Genomic DNA, 19,283 nt, shown 5'->3' on the forward strand with positions numbered 1-19,283 from the left:
CTGTGCCAGCTGAGTGCAAGAGATTTCAGCCATGGATCTCTTTTTCTTTTTGGTCATCAAGTGACAGCTAACTTATGGTGACCCCCTTGGGTTTTCGAGGCAAGAGATGTTTGGAGGTGGTTTGCCATTGTCTGCCTCTGCATCATGACCTTGGTATTCCTTGGTGATCTCCCATCCAAATGCTGACCAAGGCTGACACTGCTTAGCTTCTGAGATCTGACAAGATAAGGCTAGCATGCATTATCCAAGTCAAGGATAACCATGACCAGGTCAAACATGGATATTTCCTATGAAAGGATCTCTGGTAGAAAAGAAGGAACAGACTTCTGCCCAAGACCTTGGAGAGTCTCTGAGAGCCAGTACTAGACTACAGGGACCACTAGTCTAGTTTGGCATAAGGGAGCATCATATGTTCATAATTTGTGCTTTTCTTATTTATTTAAAATTATTTATTATTAGCTTATTTTATTTATTAGCTACCTTTCTACCTAAAAGGAACCCAAGATGGCTTACAATATAAACAGCAGTGTAATACAATAAAATGTATAAAACTCACTAATTTTAAAACAATAATTTTAGAGTGCTAGTAGGCAGAAGAACTAAAATTAATGCGGTGCCATAATTGTGCATCACCACAGCCTCACTTCTCCTGTTGTCTTTGCAGCCAAGTAATGCCACCCTCCTCACTCACACTTTGCTTGCATGACTCCTTTATGGTAACCTTGTCCTCTGCTTTTTATCAGGTTTCAGCCTTCTCGGCAGATACTTTATTAGGTTTATGTTCTTCTGAATGGTGCTGTTTGTTTCTACATGGCTTTAAAAATCTGTATATGAGGCCAGACTGTTGCCATTACATACATCTGTGTTATAAACGTTCTCTTGGCTTCTGGTTTTGCTGCTGCTAGCCAAGAGGACCATATATTGTCATGGACTTTAACAGGGAGGAATGGAGTAATGCAACTATGACACTTTATGTCCATAATAAGAAGAAAACACTGTGTTGAAGTCTTTCTTGTATTTTTTTTTAACCATGCCCTCCTGGTTTTTAGGGAAAGCTGCTATTAAAACAAAAGTGGAAAATATAACAGAGGAAGACTTTGATGCTTTGATTTCTGCTGCAATGAAAGCTGACAACACGTGTGGTTTCCCAAGGTGCAAAGCCAGCGTCATGACCCTGGGGCAGCTCTGTCTGCACTGCAACAAACGCTACTGTCTCAGCCACCACATCCCTGAGGTATCTTTTTGGTCTCTCTTCATCCATAGCAGCTAAACATTACCAGGAGTTCAGTTCCCCATTGGCTGAGCCTCTTGACCCCAGGCCTCAGCTGGCCTTCCAGGTGATATGCAGTGGGAGAGTCTTGTTTTGGAGCATTTTAGCATATCAAGAAGGCTTATCCTCACAGCCTGGATAGGTGTTGAACCAGTCTCAGGATAAGCCTGATATGTGCCAGTCCACTGGCAAATAATCCTCTCCTGCTCCCTTCAGCCTGTAAAATAAAATAAGAGAAATGAGATTCTGTCCTTAGACCATGTTGAGAGGAGAGACTCCAGGGTTATAAAAAGAAGATGGTGTGATATGCATGTGCTATATAATTCACAAAGGAACCGCGCATCTTTTTTTTTTTGCCTCTAGTTTAATATTCTACTGATTGAGAAAGACCTCCCGGGTTGGGGCTGCAAGTAAAAAAAGAAATTGCTCAGATGTGCTGCTTTTGCCTGTGGTCATTAGGAAAACTGAAATGTTTTCTTTGTTCTCCCTTTGGGTACTTTTTATGGATTTAGTTTTTATTAGCATCAGTGTATCCAGGGAAGAAAAAAACCCCTCCCCTCACCTTTCCTCCAAGCACTAATATAAGAATGCTTTTATTTCCTGCCAAGCCACAGGACATGCAATTTTTTTTCCTTCCGTCCAGGCATTTAAAAATATTTCCACACCCTCCTTTCCCCTGTCTTTGGCTTTGCAGATATTCTGGGTTTGCATATACGTGTGAGTGTGTGCACAGATGTCTATATTTTTTCTTCAGAATGAATAGAATCTGAGTGCATGCAAGTTCTTAGCTAGAATTAACAGGCTAAGCCATTAAAGGCACTTACCGCTGCAGAGCAAGGGATCTGTGCTTAACAATGTGTCACTGTTGAAATAATGAGATTCTCCAGGCTCCTTTTCCCCTGGTCCAGAGTATGAGTCAAAAAACCACACCAAAAATAAAAAACACCAAAGCAACTCCTTACTTTTCACCTTGCATTTTACATTCATTCCCCAGAGCTTGTTTGGATAGTTATAGAAGGCCTGTGCTCTAGAAAAGATCTTCAGTGCCTACCTTCCATATCATTCCAGCCTTCCTGATTGCTGTGATGGATGTGCAAACAGCTGTTTTTGATTGTCTGCTGTGAGCTAAGAGCTGGATGTCAAAGAACTCCGTGCAGAGCCTCCCCAGAACCAAGCATCTGACATCACACTGGTCTAAAAGTTAGCACAATAACAACAGCTAATGGGGATGTGACAACATTTGTGATAACTGCTTTTCCCTGAGATGAATTGCTAATCTCAGCTAAACATTCTCATCTGCTCATCTCTGTAACTCCAGCAAGGATGGAGACGGGATATTAGAGTCTGATGCTTCAGATGCCACTCCAAGAGATGTGCAGGGGTGGGAATACTTCCTACTGTCTGTATAGATTTGCTAAGTCTGCACATCTGCTTTTCCACTGTAGGACACAAAAGCACACAATTTATTATTTATAGAATACATTTATATCCTGCCTTTCTCCCCAACGCAAACTGGCTTACATCATTCTCATCTCCATTTTATCCTTGCAACACCCCTGTGAGGTAGGTGAGGTTGAGAAAGTGACTGGCCCAAACTCACCCAGTGGGCTTCCATGGCACTAGCACAGATTTCAATCTGGGTCTTACAGATACTAGTCCAACACTCTTAGCCACTACACCATAGTGGCTCTCCCATGTGCTAAGAATAAGATAACCAACAAGGAGTGTTTTCAGGGGTCCTGCTTACTCGACCTCTGGTTTGTGAGAGACAGATCAGATATCCTTTTAATCCTGTGGGGAAAACTTGCATTTTGAACTGTAGTATTTATTATTATTATTAGTTTATTTCTATTCAGCTCCTTCCCCCCTTTTGGGGGGCTCAGAGCGGAGTACAACTATTTAAATTAAGATTACAATAAAATCAACTTCAGCAATCAGTAAAGTGGAATAGGTTAGTTCAGCATGATGATATGAAGCAAGATAGTATAGCACCACAATACAGTGGTGCAGCAGGCCATAAGGGCGTAGGGGAAGGCCAACTGATCTAATAGGTGGATAGATGCCCGCTGCCTCATCCAAACACCTGGCAGAACAGCTCCGTTTTACAGGCCCTACGAAAGGCCAACATGCCAGGTAGAAGAAGAAGATGAAGAAGATATTGGATTTATATCCCGCCCTCCACTCCGAAGAGTCTCAGAGCGGCTCACAATCTCCTTTACCTTCCTCCCCCACAACAGACACCCTGTGAGGTGGGTGGGGCTGGAGAGGGCTCTCACAGCAGCTGCCCTTTCAAGGACAACCTCTGCCAGAGCTATGGCTGACCCAAGGCCATTCCAGCAGGTGCAAGTGGAGGAGTGGGGAATCATACCCAGTTCTCCCAGATAAGAGTCCGCACACTTAACCACTACACCAAACTGGCTCTCCCGAATCTCCATAGGGAGCTGATTCCACCAGGTCGGGACCAGGACCGAAAAAGCCCTGGCCCTGGTAGAGGCAAGACGGGCATCCCTTGGGCCGGGAACTATCAGAAGATCTTGGGAGGCTGAATGAAGCGATCTCCGGGGCGTATATGGAAGGAGACAGTCCTTTAGGTATGTTGGTCCCAGGCTGTGTAAGGCTTTAAAAGTCAAAATTAATACCTTGAAACTGATTCGGTGCTCTATAGGCAGCCAGTGCAGGTTGCGAAGTGCCAGCCGTATGCTCACCTGTATTGGTGATGCAGTCAGCAGGCGAGCTGCCGCATTCTGCACCCACTGCAGTTTCCAGATCAGTTTCAGGGGCAAGCCAGCATAGAGTGAGTTACAGTAGTCCAGCCTGGAAGTGACCATTGCAGGGATCACTGTAGCCAGATCTTGGGAGGATAGGTATGGTGCTAGCTGCTTGATCTGCCATAGATGGAAGAAGCCATTGTGACCTGGACCTCCATAGAGAGGGAGGCATCCAGAATTAAAATGTATGGGAATGGTACAATTATGGAATAACTGGCATTCTGCCCATCATAATTACGTGAAACAGAAAAAAATCCAGCAAGATCCATTGATAATTGTCAGTTGCATACCACAAGAAAAAAAGAACTAATACAATAGTGGTATTCTGACTTAGATATATTTACCGCTTGGCAGTTGGTGCCTCAAAGCAAGCCTGAAGCAAGGAAAAGCTTTTGTGAATAAATTCATAAACAATAACAATTCTTTTTTTTTTCCCCGGGTACCATATGGGAGAATATCCCAAATGTTTAAATAGTCAGAAGTTTAAATTAAAAAGGTTTGCTGTTTACATAGATGTATGCGTCAGAGGCCCTGCACATTGGACACATTGTGAATTCTCAAAACAAAGGCAGTTTAAACAGCCAGTTCCCAACAACCACATCCTTTCTTTGTTCAGATGCATATCTGTGATTACATGGAGAAATATTGGCATGACCGAGGCTGCATGCAGGTATAGCTATAGCTCTTCACTTGCCTCCAAATAATAGGAACAGCGCAGATTCAGAAGCAGCTACCAGATGTTTCACCATATGTCCTACTGTATGCAAGTAAGGGCACTGGATCATGCAAACAGGCTCCATGCAATTATAGAAAAATGAAATTCCCGTTAAGGCTTTACTGCTGAATTTTACTAGGTCTGACATGAGAGGAAAAAAAAATTTCCCCCTTTTTGAGATACATAATCACAAAAACAATTTTTAATTTAAGTTCAAGTTTTCAAGAGTGATTTTTTTTCCCTGAATATAAATCAGTTCAGCTGTTATCAAATTGTCATGGGGGAGAACATGTGGATACTCAGGGATATGTCCCTTTGGTTCAAATTATAGGCCTGGCCACAGAACTAATGAGAAGGCCCATGAAGTCACAGACATTCTCCAGCTGAATTGATGTGTGGGTCACGCACCACTTCTATTGTCTGAGAATGTGTTTGTCATTTTCTTCTGGCTGGGGGAAAAAAATCTAGATGCACAACTTGTAAAAATGAAATTTTCTGACATAACATAAATGAAGCTTCAGCCTGTTTCTCCCCCCCCACACACACACACCCCAAAAAATAATGATTTTTGTAATTCTGCCTGCTTGCATTTCATCATACATCTGTAATAACACCAGCTTCTATCAAAACTGTTTTTTAATCATTAAACGTGCTCCTTTTGAACAAATTGAGATACCAGCTTTTTCTTTCTATTTAAATGTCTTGATGTATTTGTTCAGTGCTGCTAGCTTTTGTTCCTAGTAGCCCTAATAAAAATATTGTGTTGCTCTTCTCTCTCTTTCAGCTGTATAATGCACATTGTTGTGCTTTAGAGAATCCATTGCTTCCTACCCATGCCTATTTCTCTAACTTTTGCTTTCTGATTCCTTCTTCTACATAAACCATATTTTAATTTATTTATTAAAACACTTTACCCTGCCATTCTTTGTAGTTCAAAGTGGCTTATGTTTTAGGGTCAGCAGGTGTGCCAGGGTTCAGGGCATGCTTCTGAACCAAGGGTGGAAGACTGGCAAACAGTCTCTATCATCTGCTTCCTAAGGGGAAGGAAAATGGGGCTTGGAGAGAAGGCAAATGTACCTGGTAGCAGCTTGGAAGACGATACAGAAATGCAGGAGATGCTAAAAAAGGTGAAGCCCAGAGAAATTGTAATTGTCAGAAGAACTGGTCTTAAGCATGAGTAGTACTCATTGTTGCATCATTATACTTTGCATGAAATATTAATTTGACAAGGTTTTAGCTGTACCAGTTCTCAGTTTCTCAGCAAATTCTGATCTCTGCATCCAACAGCAGCTCTCCAGGGTCTCAGGCAGAGAAGGGTCTTCCCTTCCATCTGCTTTTTGAGATCCTTTCAACTGGAGATTTCAGGGAGTGGACCTGCAACCTTCTGCATGCAAAACACATGCTCTATTGCTGGTCCGCTGTCCCTTCCCAAAGTGTCTCTGAAAACACTCCACAGTGTATTAGATGTAAGGGGAGAGACATTAGACACTAGACCAGGGGTGGGGAACCTTTTTTCTGCCAAGGGCCATATGGATATTTATAACATCATTCGCGGGCCATAAAAATTATCAACTAAAAAAACAGTGCTCTGCTGAGGGAGAATGATTCAGACGAGCAAAATTAATGCAAATAATTGTTTTTCTATTTGAAGTCATGAGGGGAGGGCCTAATCTGGTGCACGTGCACACACACATACACACATGGCCCGCTGCCCTAGGTAAATGCATAGGTCCAGGGCTTTTTTGTAGAAAAAGCCCAGCAGGAATTCAATAGCATATTAGACCACATCCCCTAATATTAGCATATTAAGTCACACACTCAATACATTAGCATATTAGGCCACACCATCTGGGATAATCAAGTGCAAACTGAACCATGACAGTAACTTTTCCAGGCCCTGCAGCAATTCTGGCCGGCCAGCCGGCCAGGCCCCAGGGAGGCTGCTGCACAGTACATCTGGGCCCTGTGATCCCTGCCTGGCCCTGGGGAGGCTGCTGCACAGTGCGACTGGGCCCTAGGATCCTTGGTGGCCAGCAGGCCCCAGGGAGGCTGCCACATGACTCAGTTCAGTCCAGCAATCCCCGAGGGCCACACCGAGTGACCTTGAGGGCTGTATATGGGGCCCTCGGGATGGAGGTTCCCCACTCCTGCACTAGAACCTAGAGTAACTGTTCTCTACTTTTCATCCTCAAAGTCCAGTCTGAATTTCATTGCATTGTAGCAACCCCCTCCCTCAAGTCCAAACAGAAAGGCATAGTTTGGGAAGGTCACATTATATTCTTCTGACACAGTGAGTAGTGCATGGTGGCTTTGTAAGCAAAAACTGAATGTTGACTAGATGGATACATAAGCATGCCACAGGCATATAATCCTTAAGGAACAACTCCATAATTGCTGCCACAATTAAGGGTTGGCTGTGTACCTGTAAGAGCTTTGTTAATTGCTGGGGGCTTTTTCCTAGTTCTGGAATAATTTAAACTTGGAAATGTGGGCTGTTAGGACCTGTGAAAAAAATGCAGATGGAAGCAGAAATGAGATCTGAGGAAATCCTTCCCTGCTTTTTTCAAGTGACCTCATTATAATTTTACAATTTCCACAGCAATTTGTGTTTACTGTGGGATACCGGTCTGTACAGCACAAACACAACTATGGAGTGTTCTCAGTGCCTTAACTCCAGTACCATTTTATGCCAGGTTGCTGGATCTTTCTTGGTGTGGAAGGGAGGTTCTGGCTGAAGTCCTTGGGAAAATTCCGATGCAGATCAGAGGCATTATGGAAGCATGCTTCTCTATTATTTGCATGGTAGAAGTGCTTATTTCTTCCCCTTCAGTGCTTCCTCCTCCCCATCAAAATGTGTGATTTAGAACCATTAGTGCTTCATACTTTACTCTGCTGAAAATTTCAGCTACGTCCCTTCTCTTACACAAGCAGCAGTTGGTGTCGGAGACCACAAGTAAGATGTTTGCTGGCAGGACTGATTCTCTTGCACATGGGAGAGCTGAGATTCCTACATGCTGTTCTTTTAACTTTGATTGCACCACCAGCAGGAAACTCAGCAGTTCATATTTCATCTTGTTAATCAGAGGGGCAACTCAAACACTTAATGGGCTGTCTGCACTCCAGAAGGTTTAATAAATGGTTTTAGTGTGGACCATGATAAATCTGATTTTTAAAGTTGTTAATGGGTAACTAACATACCACTGAATTTTTGGCTGTTAAAAGGCAGCACAACTTCCTTATTATTGAATCCATCTTCATAGACATGATCATAGAATTCAGCAGCACTTTCTTAAATGATGGCAGTTATTTATTGTTTCTCTTTAAATCCAGTTGATGCGGCAAGCAGACCACAGTGTGGTTCATTTTAGCTTGAATGAAAGCGTCAAGAATGCAGCACATTTTAATGCCAAAGGTTGTGTTTGTATACATATTCCTTTGCATTTAGGATGGCTGCTGTTTCTTTTGATGCTGTCTTCCTGGTGGTGACCCAGATACTGCTTAAAAGCCTGGGGCCCTGACTTGTCCTCTTTTGCAGTCTCTCCCCACCACATTCATTCTTCTGTCTACTCTCATGGAAACATACTCCTCTCAGCCATGAGTAGACAGCATACAGGCTGAGTTGTTCCCAAAACAAATGTGGAGTTGCTCCCAAAACAGAAAAACAGTGGATTAGCAAATAATGTTTGAAACAGTTTAATAGAAGTCGGTATCACATCATCACACTGACACAGACCATATGAAAACTGGTGTTGGGGTGTCTTTTGTAAACCCCTTTCTATGGGATGACACAAAAGAAGTGGTTAGTGAGGTAATTTGACAGGTGTGGGTTTCACCTATCTAGCTGACATCCTGCTCTACTTTCAGAAAGTACAGAGCAGGTGGAATGGATTCCCCCCTGCAGTTTCCTACCCAGACTTAAGCCTGCTTAGCTCTCTAGCTGTAACAGCATCTTATGCTCTCAAACCCTTTTGTTGCGGCTTGTGGGGTTTCTCCAAATTAATTGCTTTCACTGGAACTGTCAGTGATGCATTTTATTGTGTACATAGGGCTTGCTGAAACCTGATTTCCATCCTGCCTTTTTCTTTTTTTGAAGAAGGGTAGGAATTAGAGAATGGCTTTAGTATTTATTAGCCACAGTGATGAAGGTGCCCAGATGATAAAGTGATGGTCTCCCTCCATGTTTAGAGTTTGGGGAAAATATTTAAGCTGTCAGAAAGGATGATTTAATTGCTTTGTAGGTTGGGAGGGGGTATGACCTTCATGGTTTTGTTTTTGCTTTAAAGAGAGCCATCAATAAGCCAGTGGATTTTTATGGAGGACAAAGTGCATTCAGGTTTAGGATAATATGATGAAGGGCTCCAAGAGTGCCAGTCATTTGTATTGTGCCTGATGGCAGTTTGGTTTCTGCCACTAAAGATTATGGCTTTATCTCCCACAGATTCATGGGTGTGCAGAGAAGGCCAAAGCACATGCCCGGCAGAGAATCAGCAGGGAAGGCATTCTGTATGCTGGAAGTGGAGTGAAAGACAGGTCTGTAGACCCAGCCAAAAGAGCTCACCTCCAGAGGCGCCTGGACAAGAAACTAAGTGAACTGACAAACCAGAGAAAGAGCAAAAAGAAAGACAAAGAAAAATGAGAGGATTCCCCTTCAAAAGGCACAATTCCAGCCAGCCTGCCCTTGAGGCACCGTCTTAAAGCAGCATGCTCGAGCTGCAGCCAATAAAGCCCTACAGCCTTCAGGCTCTTTTTTTTTATAGTCAGTCATGTGCTTCTCCATAGCCTGCAGAAAAGGCTGGTCAGCCTGACGTAATTGCACCTTTCAAACTGTACTCATGTTGTATGTACTTGGTTCTCCAAAAATGGGTTTAGAGCAGTCATGTCAAATCTATACAGCCTTCAATAGGAAGGTGGGATGCTTGTGTTTGGAATAATTATCTTTATCAGCAAGGTAATAAATGTACACAGAGTGGGTGGTTTTACAATAAAAAATATTATAGCAAATGACTTGAGCAATAAATTGTCAATTTGATGTTGTATGGCAGGGGTGGCCAACGGTAGCTCTCCAGATGTTTTTGCCTACAGCTCCCATCAGCCCCAGCCATTGGCCATGCTGGCTGGAGCTGATGGGAGTTGTAGGCAAAAAACATCTGGAGAGCTAGCCTTGGCCACTCCTGTTGCATGGTGATATTAATAATCATTGACCTTGCGCAAAAAGCCCTCTTCTAATTATAGCGTGGGAGCAACTGAAACAGCAGAACTGCATTAATTTTGGGGAAAACTGGATCCAATTCAGCATGACCTAGGTGACTCCCTGGGTGAAAGGAATGTAAGTAGCAGTTTCATTTCTCATGCCTGGAAACTTGTTGAATAGCCAGACAGCTGAATAAATTGAAGTTTTCTAGAACACACAGTTGGGTCTTCTGTCCTTATGGCTACAGCTGGTATACTGAATTATATTATTATACTGAATTATGGAATAAGCTAAGGAATCAAACCATGGGCTCACAGGTCAACACCCACTGAGATTACCTCACACGAATGGTGATTATGAAGTTAGGGTTTAGAATCTTTCGGGCTCAAGGTTGTTTACCAAAGCACTTGAGGATGACATGCATCCTTCATATATTTAATCTGTCACATTCTTGCTTCCTTCCAGGAGTTCTATGTGGGGTGTGTATGGTTCTTTTCTCTTTTCTTCCTTCTCTCACAACAACCCTATGACATGGATTAGGTTGAGGTAAAAGTGACTGATCTGAAGTCACCCAGTGAGCTTCATGAGTTGTCCTGATCCTAATCTAGTTCCCTAACCATTATGCAACACTGGCTCTACTTTTAAAAAGTCAGTATTCCAAGTCCCATACATAGTTATTTTGGACTGTTGCCCTCACTTAGGATCATTATATACAATGAGTTCATAAACTGAAGTAAATTGAAGCAAACAATTGATCTGCAGTGAATGTGCTGAAAACATGTAGCAGTTATTATTAGCATCTGGTATTCTGGTAAGAGCCCTGTGGCACACAGTGGTAAAACTGCAGTACTGCAGTTCTAAACTCTGCTCACAACCTGAGTTTGATCCCGATGGAAGTTGGGTTCAGATAGCCAGCTCGAGGTTGACTCAGCCTTCCATCCTTCTGAGGTTGGTAAAATGAGTACCCAGCTTGCTGGGGGGGAACATGTGGATGAGTCCTAATACAGGAAGGAGACTATGGGGGATTCTGCATTCATGCTTGAGCCAGATTTTCTGAGAACTGAAGCCGGTTTATAAAAATCCAGATTATTTTTAAAGCATTTACATTGTTCTCTCATTTGCTACGGTTCTTGTTTATGGCGGTTGTTTTGACGTGTTTCATCCACAAGGTGGTACTATTGCTCTCAGAGTAATCACTACGAGCCTCAATAACTCACGTGGTTATCACATGGTTGCGTGTTCAATCCCCACTTCCCACTGAATTCAGGAGGTTGAAGATAATTCCTTATTTGCAGTTTTTTATTCATTCCTTATTTGTTACTTATTTGTGAATTCAACCAAAAACACTGAAGAGGGTTTGAAAGCTCTGAACCCCAAAATAACGTCTGGACTCCCGTATATCATACACCCCCTTGTTCAGGGGACTCTACCCTTCAAGGAAATATGTGCTGCCTCATGGTCCAGTGAGCGGTTATTGTGCCAGCTGCTGCAGAGCAAGGTGCCCCCTGGGGGGCAGACACTGGGGCCAGGCTGTACCCCAAAAAAACATTTGGACCACCCCAAGTAACACATGCCCACACTTGGGACACTGTCCCCTCAAGAAGATATGCAATGCTGCCCGGTCCAAACACTGCTAATGGCACCACAAGCTTCCATTTGGAGTGCCACCAAGAAGCTTGTATTTCAGAGGAGAGTTGAATAAGGAGCTATTTTGATTGATTGCCCTCTACACCCCAAAAAGCAATATGGACCACCACATGCCATACACCCCCATGTTCAGGGAATACCAAAATTAGAATTCCAAATAGGGTTCTCAACTCTGGGGTGGGAAACTCCTGGAGATTTGGGGGTGAAGTCAGGGGAGGGTGGGGTTCAGGAAAGGGCGCAAGAAGGATAAGTAGTTTTATACCTGAGACGCTTCAGCAGGGTATAATGGCATACAGTCCACCCTCCAACATCTTTGGAGATATGTTGTTAATTCTTTAAGATTTCTAGGCCCCCCATTTTCTCTAGGGGGACTGATCTCTGCAGTCTGGCTTTCCTCTGCAGAGTATTCCTTGGTGGTCTCCCATCCAAATACCAACCTAGTTTAGCATCCAAGATCTGACAAGATTGGGTTATACACTGTAACATTCCACATCCCCCACAGTAGGACCTATACCAAACCTCCCCCCCCCACACACAAAAAAAATGTACTAACAATTATGTGGACAAGAACATCACTAGAAAATACATGCCCTTATGTTTTACCTAGCAATAGGAATTCACAGGCAATTTTTATTACCTTTTATTGGTTTCCCACACAAATGCTATCCAGGCCAAAAGGTACTCCAGTTTGCTTGTTACACTGTTTTGCCATTTGATCCTAACTTTGTATCAGTTTACACTCTTAACCCACCAGCTATATGTATTTCCAGGGACAGGGTAAAAGCTGTAATGGGCCAGAACATCCTGTAACAGGCATAAAACAATGTAGACTGTCACAAAAAACACTGGGATGCATCACAGACACTCGAGAACAATATTCTACAGCAGAAAAAGGGGAACTCACACGTCCTTATTACCCCGTTCCGGGCCAAATGCCTTCAGAACACCATGGAACTGGCTGGAAATGGCATCAAACAACCTGGGCTGCCACAAAGAACACTGGGATGCATCACAGGCCCTCTAGAACAAATAAACTGGAACTCAAACATCTTTATGAGCCCGTTCCTGGCCAAAAGGCCTCCAGAACAGGCTGGAACGGGCATCAAACCTGGGCTGCCACAAAAAATATTGGATTGCATCACTGACCCTCCAGAACAACATTCTAGAAAATAAATAGTGGAACTCACACATCCAGAACAACATCTTTATTATCCCATTCCGGGTCAAAATGCCTCTAGAACACCCTGGAACAGGCTGGAATGGGTATGAAACAACCTAGGCTGCTACAAAAAACACTGGGATGCATCATAGATAGTCATGAACAATATTTTACAAATGAAAAGGAGGAAATCACAAGTCTTTATTAATCTGTTCCAGGCCAATATATCTCCAGAACACCCCAGAACAGGCTTCAAACAATCAATGGAAGAAAGTTTTGGAAATACAAATACAAAAATGTCATTCTGTTAGTTTCCTGTTTCAGGCCAAGATTACTCCAGAACACCTCCAAACTAATTCTGCAGGCTGGAACCCTTGCTGGGATTCCAGGAGATCTCCAACTCTCAGCTGGAGAACTGGCCTTGTCTAATGTTACCTCTCTTTTTCTTTATTTACTTAATACAAAGCCAGGTTTCTCCATTCTAAGAGACATTCAAGTTTAAAAGTTAGATTTTCCTTGGGGGGAGGGGAGGTTCACAGACAAAGGAACCTTGCCTGCCCATGTGGGAATGCCATTCTCTGAAGTTCCACAGAATTCTGGCTTTCAAGTTCCCCAAATGGAATGAGCTAAGGACCCTTGCTAAAAAGAATACCTTGTGCCATGAGTGTGGAACTCTGTATAGGCTCAGAGACCACTTTTCCTTCATGATTCTGGAGAACTGAAACAGGGACTGTTTTCTCATTTTCATTGGGAAAAGAAGTCTGGGGCTGCACAGCTGGGTTTGCCTTTTCTTTAATACTAGCTTCTAACTTTTCCTGGAGTTCTTGATTTTTCTTAGCAAGCTGTTTGATTTCTAAATCTTTTTCATGGGTATGATTTGTAAGCTCCCCTATTTTTCCTTTAAGGGGAATATTTTCTCATTTCTCATGTTCCCTTTGCTGTAGCTGTTCCTGCAGTTGCTTAATAACAGCAGAGCTATCTCTTAGGGCTGTGAATAATCCCCAAGATGTGCAGAGGGCAATCAAGCTCACCCCAGGAGGGGACAGACTGCCTATACCTTTGTCCCACAGAACCCAAATCAATGGTGCCAGCAGAAAACAGCATCTTCACCTGAAAGCCAAGTATCTTTGTGTAGATCTGGTGTCGCCTAGGTGTCAATTTGGCTATCCATCGACATGTTTAACAGCTTTCACCCCAGGAGCTTTCCTCTCCATTCTTTCTGTTAATGGTTACCTTGGAGCCTCCCCCTTGGCCCATTGTTACCTGGTAGTCCGATCAGATAACATAGGACGTCACATAGGACCGACCAATGAGGATTGCTGCGGAAAACGCCACCTGCTGGTGGTGATGAAGAAAAGCAACAAAAAGAAGCAAAAGATGCCAACTCCGCTTAAACTCCGCTTGATAAGTGGTCTGGGAAAATGAGGCGCAACACAGAGCCGGATATGGCTTCACTGCTGTAAATGGTAACCAAAACGCCGGAGCAAGACAGTAGTGAAGCCAGTTTGCAATGTAGATTGTCACATCTGAAAGGGTAGTATTACTGGGTCTTTTGCCCAGTGTAGAATCCCCCAATGACCTACCAGGCCTTAATGAAACTTGGTGGGATGACACAACTGGAATATTAGCATTCAGGGGTACAACTTATTTAAAAGGGACAGGCAAATGAGAAAGGGCGGAGGCATAGCAGTATATGTAAAGGAGGTATATACTTGTGAGGAAATATGTGAATCTGAGCATGGCAGCTCAGTTGAGAATCTCTGGGTAAAAATAAAAGGAGTAAGAAATAACAGTGATATTATTGTGAGGGTCTGCTATAGACCACCAAACCAGGCAGAGGACTTGGATGAGATACTTCTACAGCAGATTGCAAAGTTCTCCAAGAGAACGGATACAGTGATCATGGGAGATTTCAATTACTTGGACATCTGTTGGAAGTCCAATTCTGCTAAAAATGAAAAGTCAAATAGATTCCTGACTTGTCTTGCTGACAGCTTCCTTTTCCAGAAAGTGAGGAAGGAAACAAGGGGATCTGCTATCTTGAATTTGATTCTCACCAACAAGGAAGAATTGATTGAAGAAGTGGAAATAGTGGGCACCCTGGGCAGTAGTGACCATGTGATTTTGGAATTTACAGTCTTAGGGAAGGGAAAAGCTATACGTAGTCAGACTTATAGGTTGGACTTCAGAAAGGCAAACTTCAATAAACTTAGAACTATGCTGGGTAAAATCCCATGGTCAGAAATACTTAGGAGGAAGGGGATTCAGGAGGGGTGGGAGTTTCTTAAAAGCAAAATACTAAAAGTGCAATCACAGACAATTCCTATGAAAAGAAAAAATGGAAAACGGCCAGCGTGGCCCCTCTTTGTATCTTCTCTTGCCTTTTTCTCCTCTAGCGTCTATCCTATCAAGAGAAAACAAAACTCATTTCCTTGGTTATACTTTTCTTATTTGCTCTTGCTTTTTATTCTCCTCAGAAAGCCACTATTAAATCTATTTGAAGCAGCATGAAATGTCAGGCTGTCAGAACCAAAATTAAAAAGTGAAACCACCGGAGGGAAAATGCTGTTTTTAAGGGTGGGAGGGATCATTGATAAGAATTGGATGGGAAATATGAGGAAGATCACCATGCAAGAATGTACGCTGTGAAATAGACTTCACTTAAAATTCTCAGAGGAAAACATTTTCTAGCCAGAATCCTAAGAGAACCCTCTTTATGATTGAAGTGTTTTTGGTGCATGCTTTTGCTCATGACACTCCTGTGGTGGTGCTGGCATCTCTCCCAAACAAGTGTGTAAAGTTGCTTTATGCAGAGTCGGACTATTCTATCTAGCAGTGTACTGCCTACTGTCCCTGACAAGATTGATCCTCTTGTGGATCAAAAACTGGCTAATTAATAGGAAACAGAGAGTGAGTATAAATGGGCAATTTTCACAGTGGAGGATTGTAAACTGGGGTACTGCAGGGCTCAGTACTGGGTCCCATGCTTTTTAACTTGTTCATTAATGATTTGGAGTTGAGAATGAGCACCAAAGTGGCTAAGTTTGCAGATAACACTAAATGGTTCAGGGTGATGAGAACCAGAGAGGATTGTGAGGCACTCCAAAGGGATCTGTCAAGGTTGGGAGAGTGGGTGTCAATATGGCAAATGAGGCTCAATGTGGCCAAGTACAAAGTAATGCACATTAGGGCCAACAATCCTAACTATAAATATACATAAATGGGGTCTGAACTGGAAGAGACTGACCAGGAGAGATCTTGAAGTCATGGTAGATAACTCGCTAAAAAAGTCAAGACAGTGTACGACTGCAATAAAAAAGGCCAACGCTGTGCTGGGGAAGGGATAAATCAGCCAGTCTCATAATGCCGCTGTAGAAATCGATGCTGCAGCCTCATTTGGAATACTGTGCACAATTCTGGTCACCACACCGCAAAAAAGATATTACAGCATTGGAAAAAGTGCAGAAAAGGGCAACTAGAATGATTAAAGGGTTGAAACACTTTCCCTATGAAGAAAGGTTAAAACGCTTGGGGCTATTTAGCTTGGAGAAACGTCAACTGAGGGGGTGACATGATAGAGATTTACAAGATTATGCATGGGATAGAGAAGGTAGAAAAAGAAGTACTTTTCTCCCTTTCTCACAATAAAAGAACGTATGGGCACTCAATAAAATTGCTGAGCAGTGGGGTTAGAATGGATAAAAGGAAGTACTTCTTCCCCCAAAGGGTGATTAATACATGGAATTCACTACCACAGGAGATGGTGGCAGCTACAAGCATAGATGGCTTCAAGGGGGGATTGGATCAATATATGGTTCATCAGTGTCTATTAATCACAAGGTAGAGATGGAACTCTCTGTCCAGAACTGTAGTATCTGAAAGGGGATAGTATTGTCTATATATAGGACTGGATTTTCTATGTAAAACTAATATATGCATGTTGCCATTTGACTTGGTTAACTTAGTTACTCTACAATAAGAAAAAATGCTTCTGTATTTTTTTGAGGCTTTGACTTTGCTTTTCATACCCCTATGGGGACCAAAGGTTGGTAAAATGGATTATGGTTCTTTTATCTAAAATAATGGATTCCAAGTTTTTTTGCTGCAGAGATTCCAGATGTTTTAGTGAGATAACCGCTGTCCTAGGCATAAAAGCTTTTGCCAGTGTTAACCTTGTGCTTGTTATATCTCCAAACTCATTTCATTTTTCTCATAATTGATATGCTCACTTTCTGTCAACAGCCTTGAAATACACAGTGTATTTTGTCTTTTATTGCCTTGATCCTAAAAATTGGCTTCACATCGCTTGTATGATGCAGCTACAACCTTGATTGCTCTTGGATTCTGAACACATTATTTATGAATAATTTGAGTCCACAATAATAAAATGAAATTGATTTCATAAAGGGTGACAATAATGACATTCTGCACAAAATTAATGTTATCTATTTAGAGAGCAGCCATGTGACACTTCAGATGAAATTCAGAAGAGCTAATTCAAACTGCATCATGGCACATAAGACCTAGAAATAGGTTTCAAGTATATTGAAGCTAATTATGGCCCCGCAATCATCTATGTTGATAAGTATGACCTTTGGACTGTGCTAGGTAGGGTTGCCAATCCCCAGGTGGGGGCAGGGGATCCCCCGGTTTGGAGGCCCTCCCCCCGCTTCAGGGTCGTCAGAAAGCAGGGGGAGGGGAGGGAAATGTCTGCTGGGAACTCTGTTATTCCCTATGGAGATTTATTCCCATAGAAAATCATGGAGAATTGATCCGCGGGTATCTGGGGCTCTTGAGGGGGCTGTTTTTTGGGGTAGAAGCACCAAATTTTCAGTATAGTATCTAGTGCTGCTCCCCAAAATGCCCCCCAAGTTTCAAAAAGATTGGACCAGGGGGTCCAATTCTATGAGCCCCAAAAGAAGGTGCCCCTATCCTTCATTATTTCCTATGGAAGGAAGGAATTGAAAAGGTGTGCCGTCCCTTTAAATGTGAGGGCCAGAACTCCCTTTGGAGTGCAATTATGCTTGTCACAGCCTGGCTCCGCCCCAGTGTCTCCTGGCTCCACCCCCAAAGCATCCTGGCTCCACCCCCAAAGTCCCCAGATATTTCTTGAATTGGACTTGGCAACCCTAGTGCTAGGGCATATTATTAGACTTACTAAAATGTAGAACTTTTTTTTTTTAAATCAATATTTGCACTCCTAAAAGATTAGCTTGATTAGTTTCCCCAAGTTTTGTGTGAGTGTGTGAGAGTGACAATATTTATGCATACAATATTAAAACAAGATCATGGCCTGAGCACAGGCAAGAAGCAGGAGAAGGAGGTTGCTTGAGGGGGAGCAGATTTGGCTCGAGGGCTGGACATTTGACACCCCTGCCTTAATTGGTAGTGTTCACATAACTGAATAAATATAAGAACCAATCTATATGGTCAGTAACTCCATGTTGATGGACATATACCACTGAATAATTAGAAGGGGCACAGTGACCATGTATATGCCAAACAAAAAAACAACACTGTGTGAAAGAATACTTTCTATAAGGCTAAATATGACTAGTGTGCAACAATCATATATAACAAATTTTGTATTTTCAATGCATGTAAATATCAGTTAGTACAAAATGTAAGAATAAAGTCCTACTAATTACTCTCATATAGTCTGTTGATTAAAGTCCCATCAGCAATACAAACCAATGGTGGGCTAATTCACCTTCCATTTCCAGAAATCTTCAAGAACTGCATCCTTGCACTTTTTTAAAAAAGGAGTCATTTTTATTCACTGTAATCTTATTGGAGCGATTCCTAATATAAGAAAGCAGGTTGGTTTGCTATTGTTGCTGCCTGCAACCTCAGAACTTCCTCCTGCTTTTACAGAATGCAGATAATCCTGTTGTCCATACGTAGTCGTCCTTAATCCACTTTCGAGTGCGTTCCTGTCTGAGTCTCCTCTCCATCATGCTAGTTTTTATTGAGCAATGAGATTTTTGTTCAAAGAAACACTGAACTATTCAGACCGCCATTGCCTCCAATGATATCAAAAGTTATATCATGTAAGCCTGCATTTTGCTTCTGAGACTGTCAGGCTTCAGCACTATTAACAGATTTACTGTTGCTTCTTCAATGTGCAGTAAAAAAGTTAACATAAGAAGAGCCCTGCTGGATGAGACCAATAGTCCATCTGTCTCACACAGTGGCCGACCAGTCTTCCCCTGATGTTGCCTCCTGGCTTTGGGATTCAGAGGCTTAGTAATGACTAATAGCCATTGATAGACCTATTCTCCATGAATCTATTTAATCCCCTTTTAAAGCTGTTTATTCCTGTTGCCATTACTACATCCTCTAGCAGCAAATTCCACATTGTAATCACCCAGTGTAAAGTGGCTTTTCCTTTTGTCCATCCTGAGCCTACTGCCCAACAGCTTCATTTAATCCCTCAAATTCTCATATTTTGGGAGGAGAAAAATTTCTTTGTCAACTCTCTCCACCCCATTCATAATTTTACAAACCTCTATCACAGGGGTGGCCAACGGTAG

General features: G+C 42.5%; 1 protein-coding gene across 3 annotated transcripts in view; it reads left to right on the top strand.

Moving 5' to 3' along the window:
* The window catches only part of IGHMBP2 (immunoglobulin mu DNA binding protein 2), a 121,147-nt gene extending 110,988 nt beyond the window's left edge, over positions 1-10,159 (top strand). For all 3 annotated transcript variants that reach the window (XM_060261194.1, XM_060261196.1, XM_060261195.1), the window contains 2 exons: positions 1,050-1,234; positions 9,192-10,159. In XM_060261194.1, the coding sequence (XP_060117177.1) occupies positions 1,050-1,234; positions 9,192-9,389 (383 nt within the window). In that variant the 3' untranslated portion in view covers positions 9,390-10,159. The remainder of the gene's footprint in view (positions 1-1,049; positions 1,235-9,191) is intronic.
* Positions 10,160-19,283: the final 9,124 nt, after the last annotated feature.

Source organism: Heteronotia binoei, chromosome 21 (assembly GCF_032191835.1).
Source record: "Heteronotia binoei isolate CCM8104 ecotype False Entrance Well chromosome 21, APGP_CSIRO_Hbin_v1, whole genome shotgun sequence".
In the NCBI taxonomy this organism is placed as follows: domain Eukaryota; kingdom Metazoa; phylum Chordata; class Lepidosauria; order Squamata; family Gekkonidae; genus Heteronotia; species Heteronotia binoei.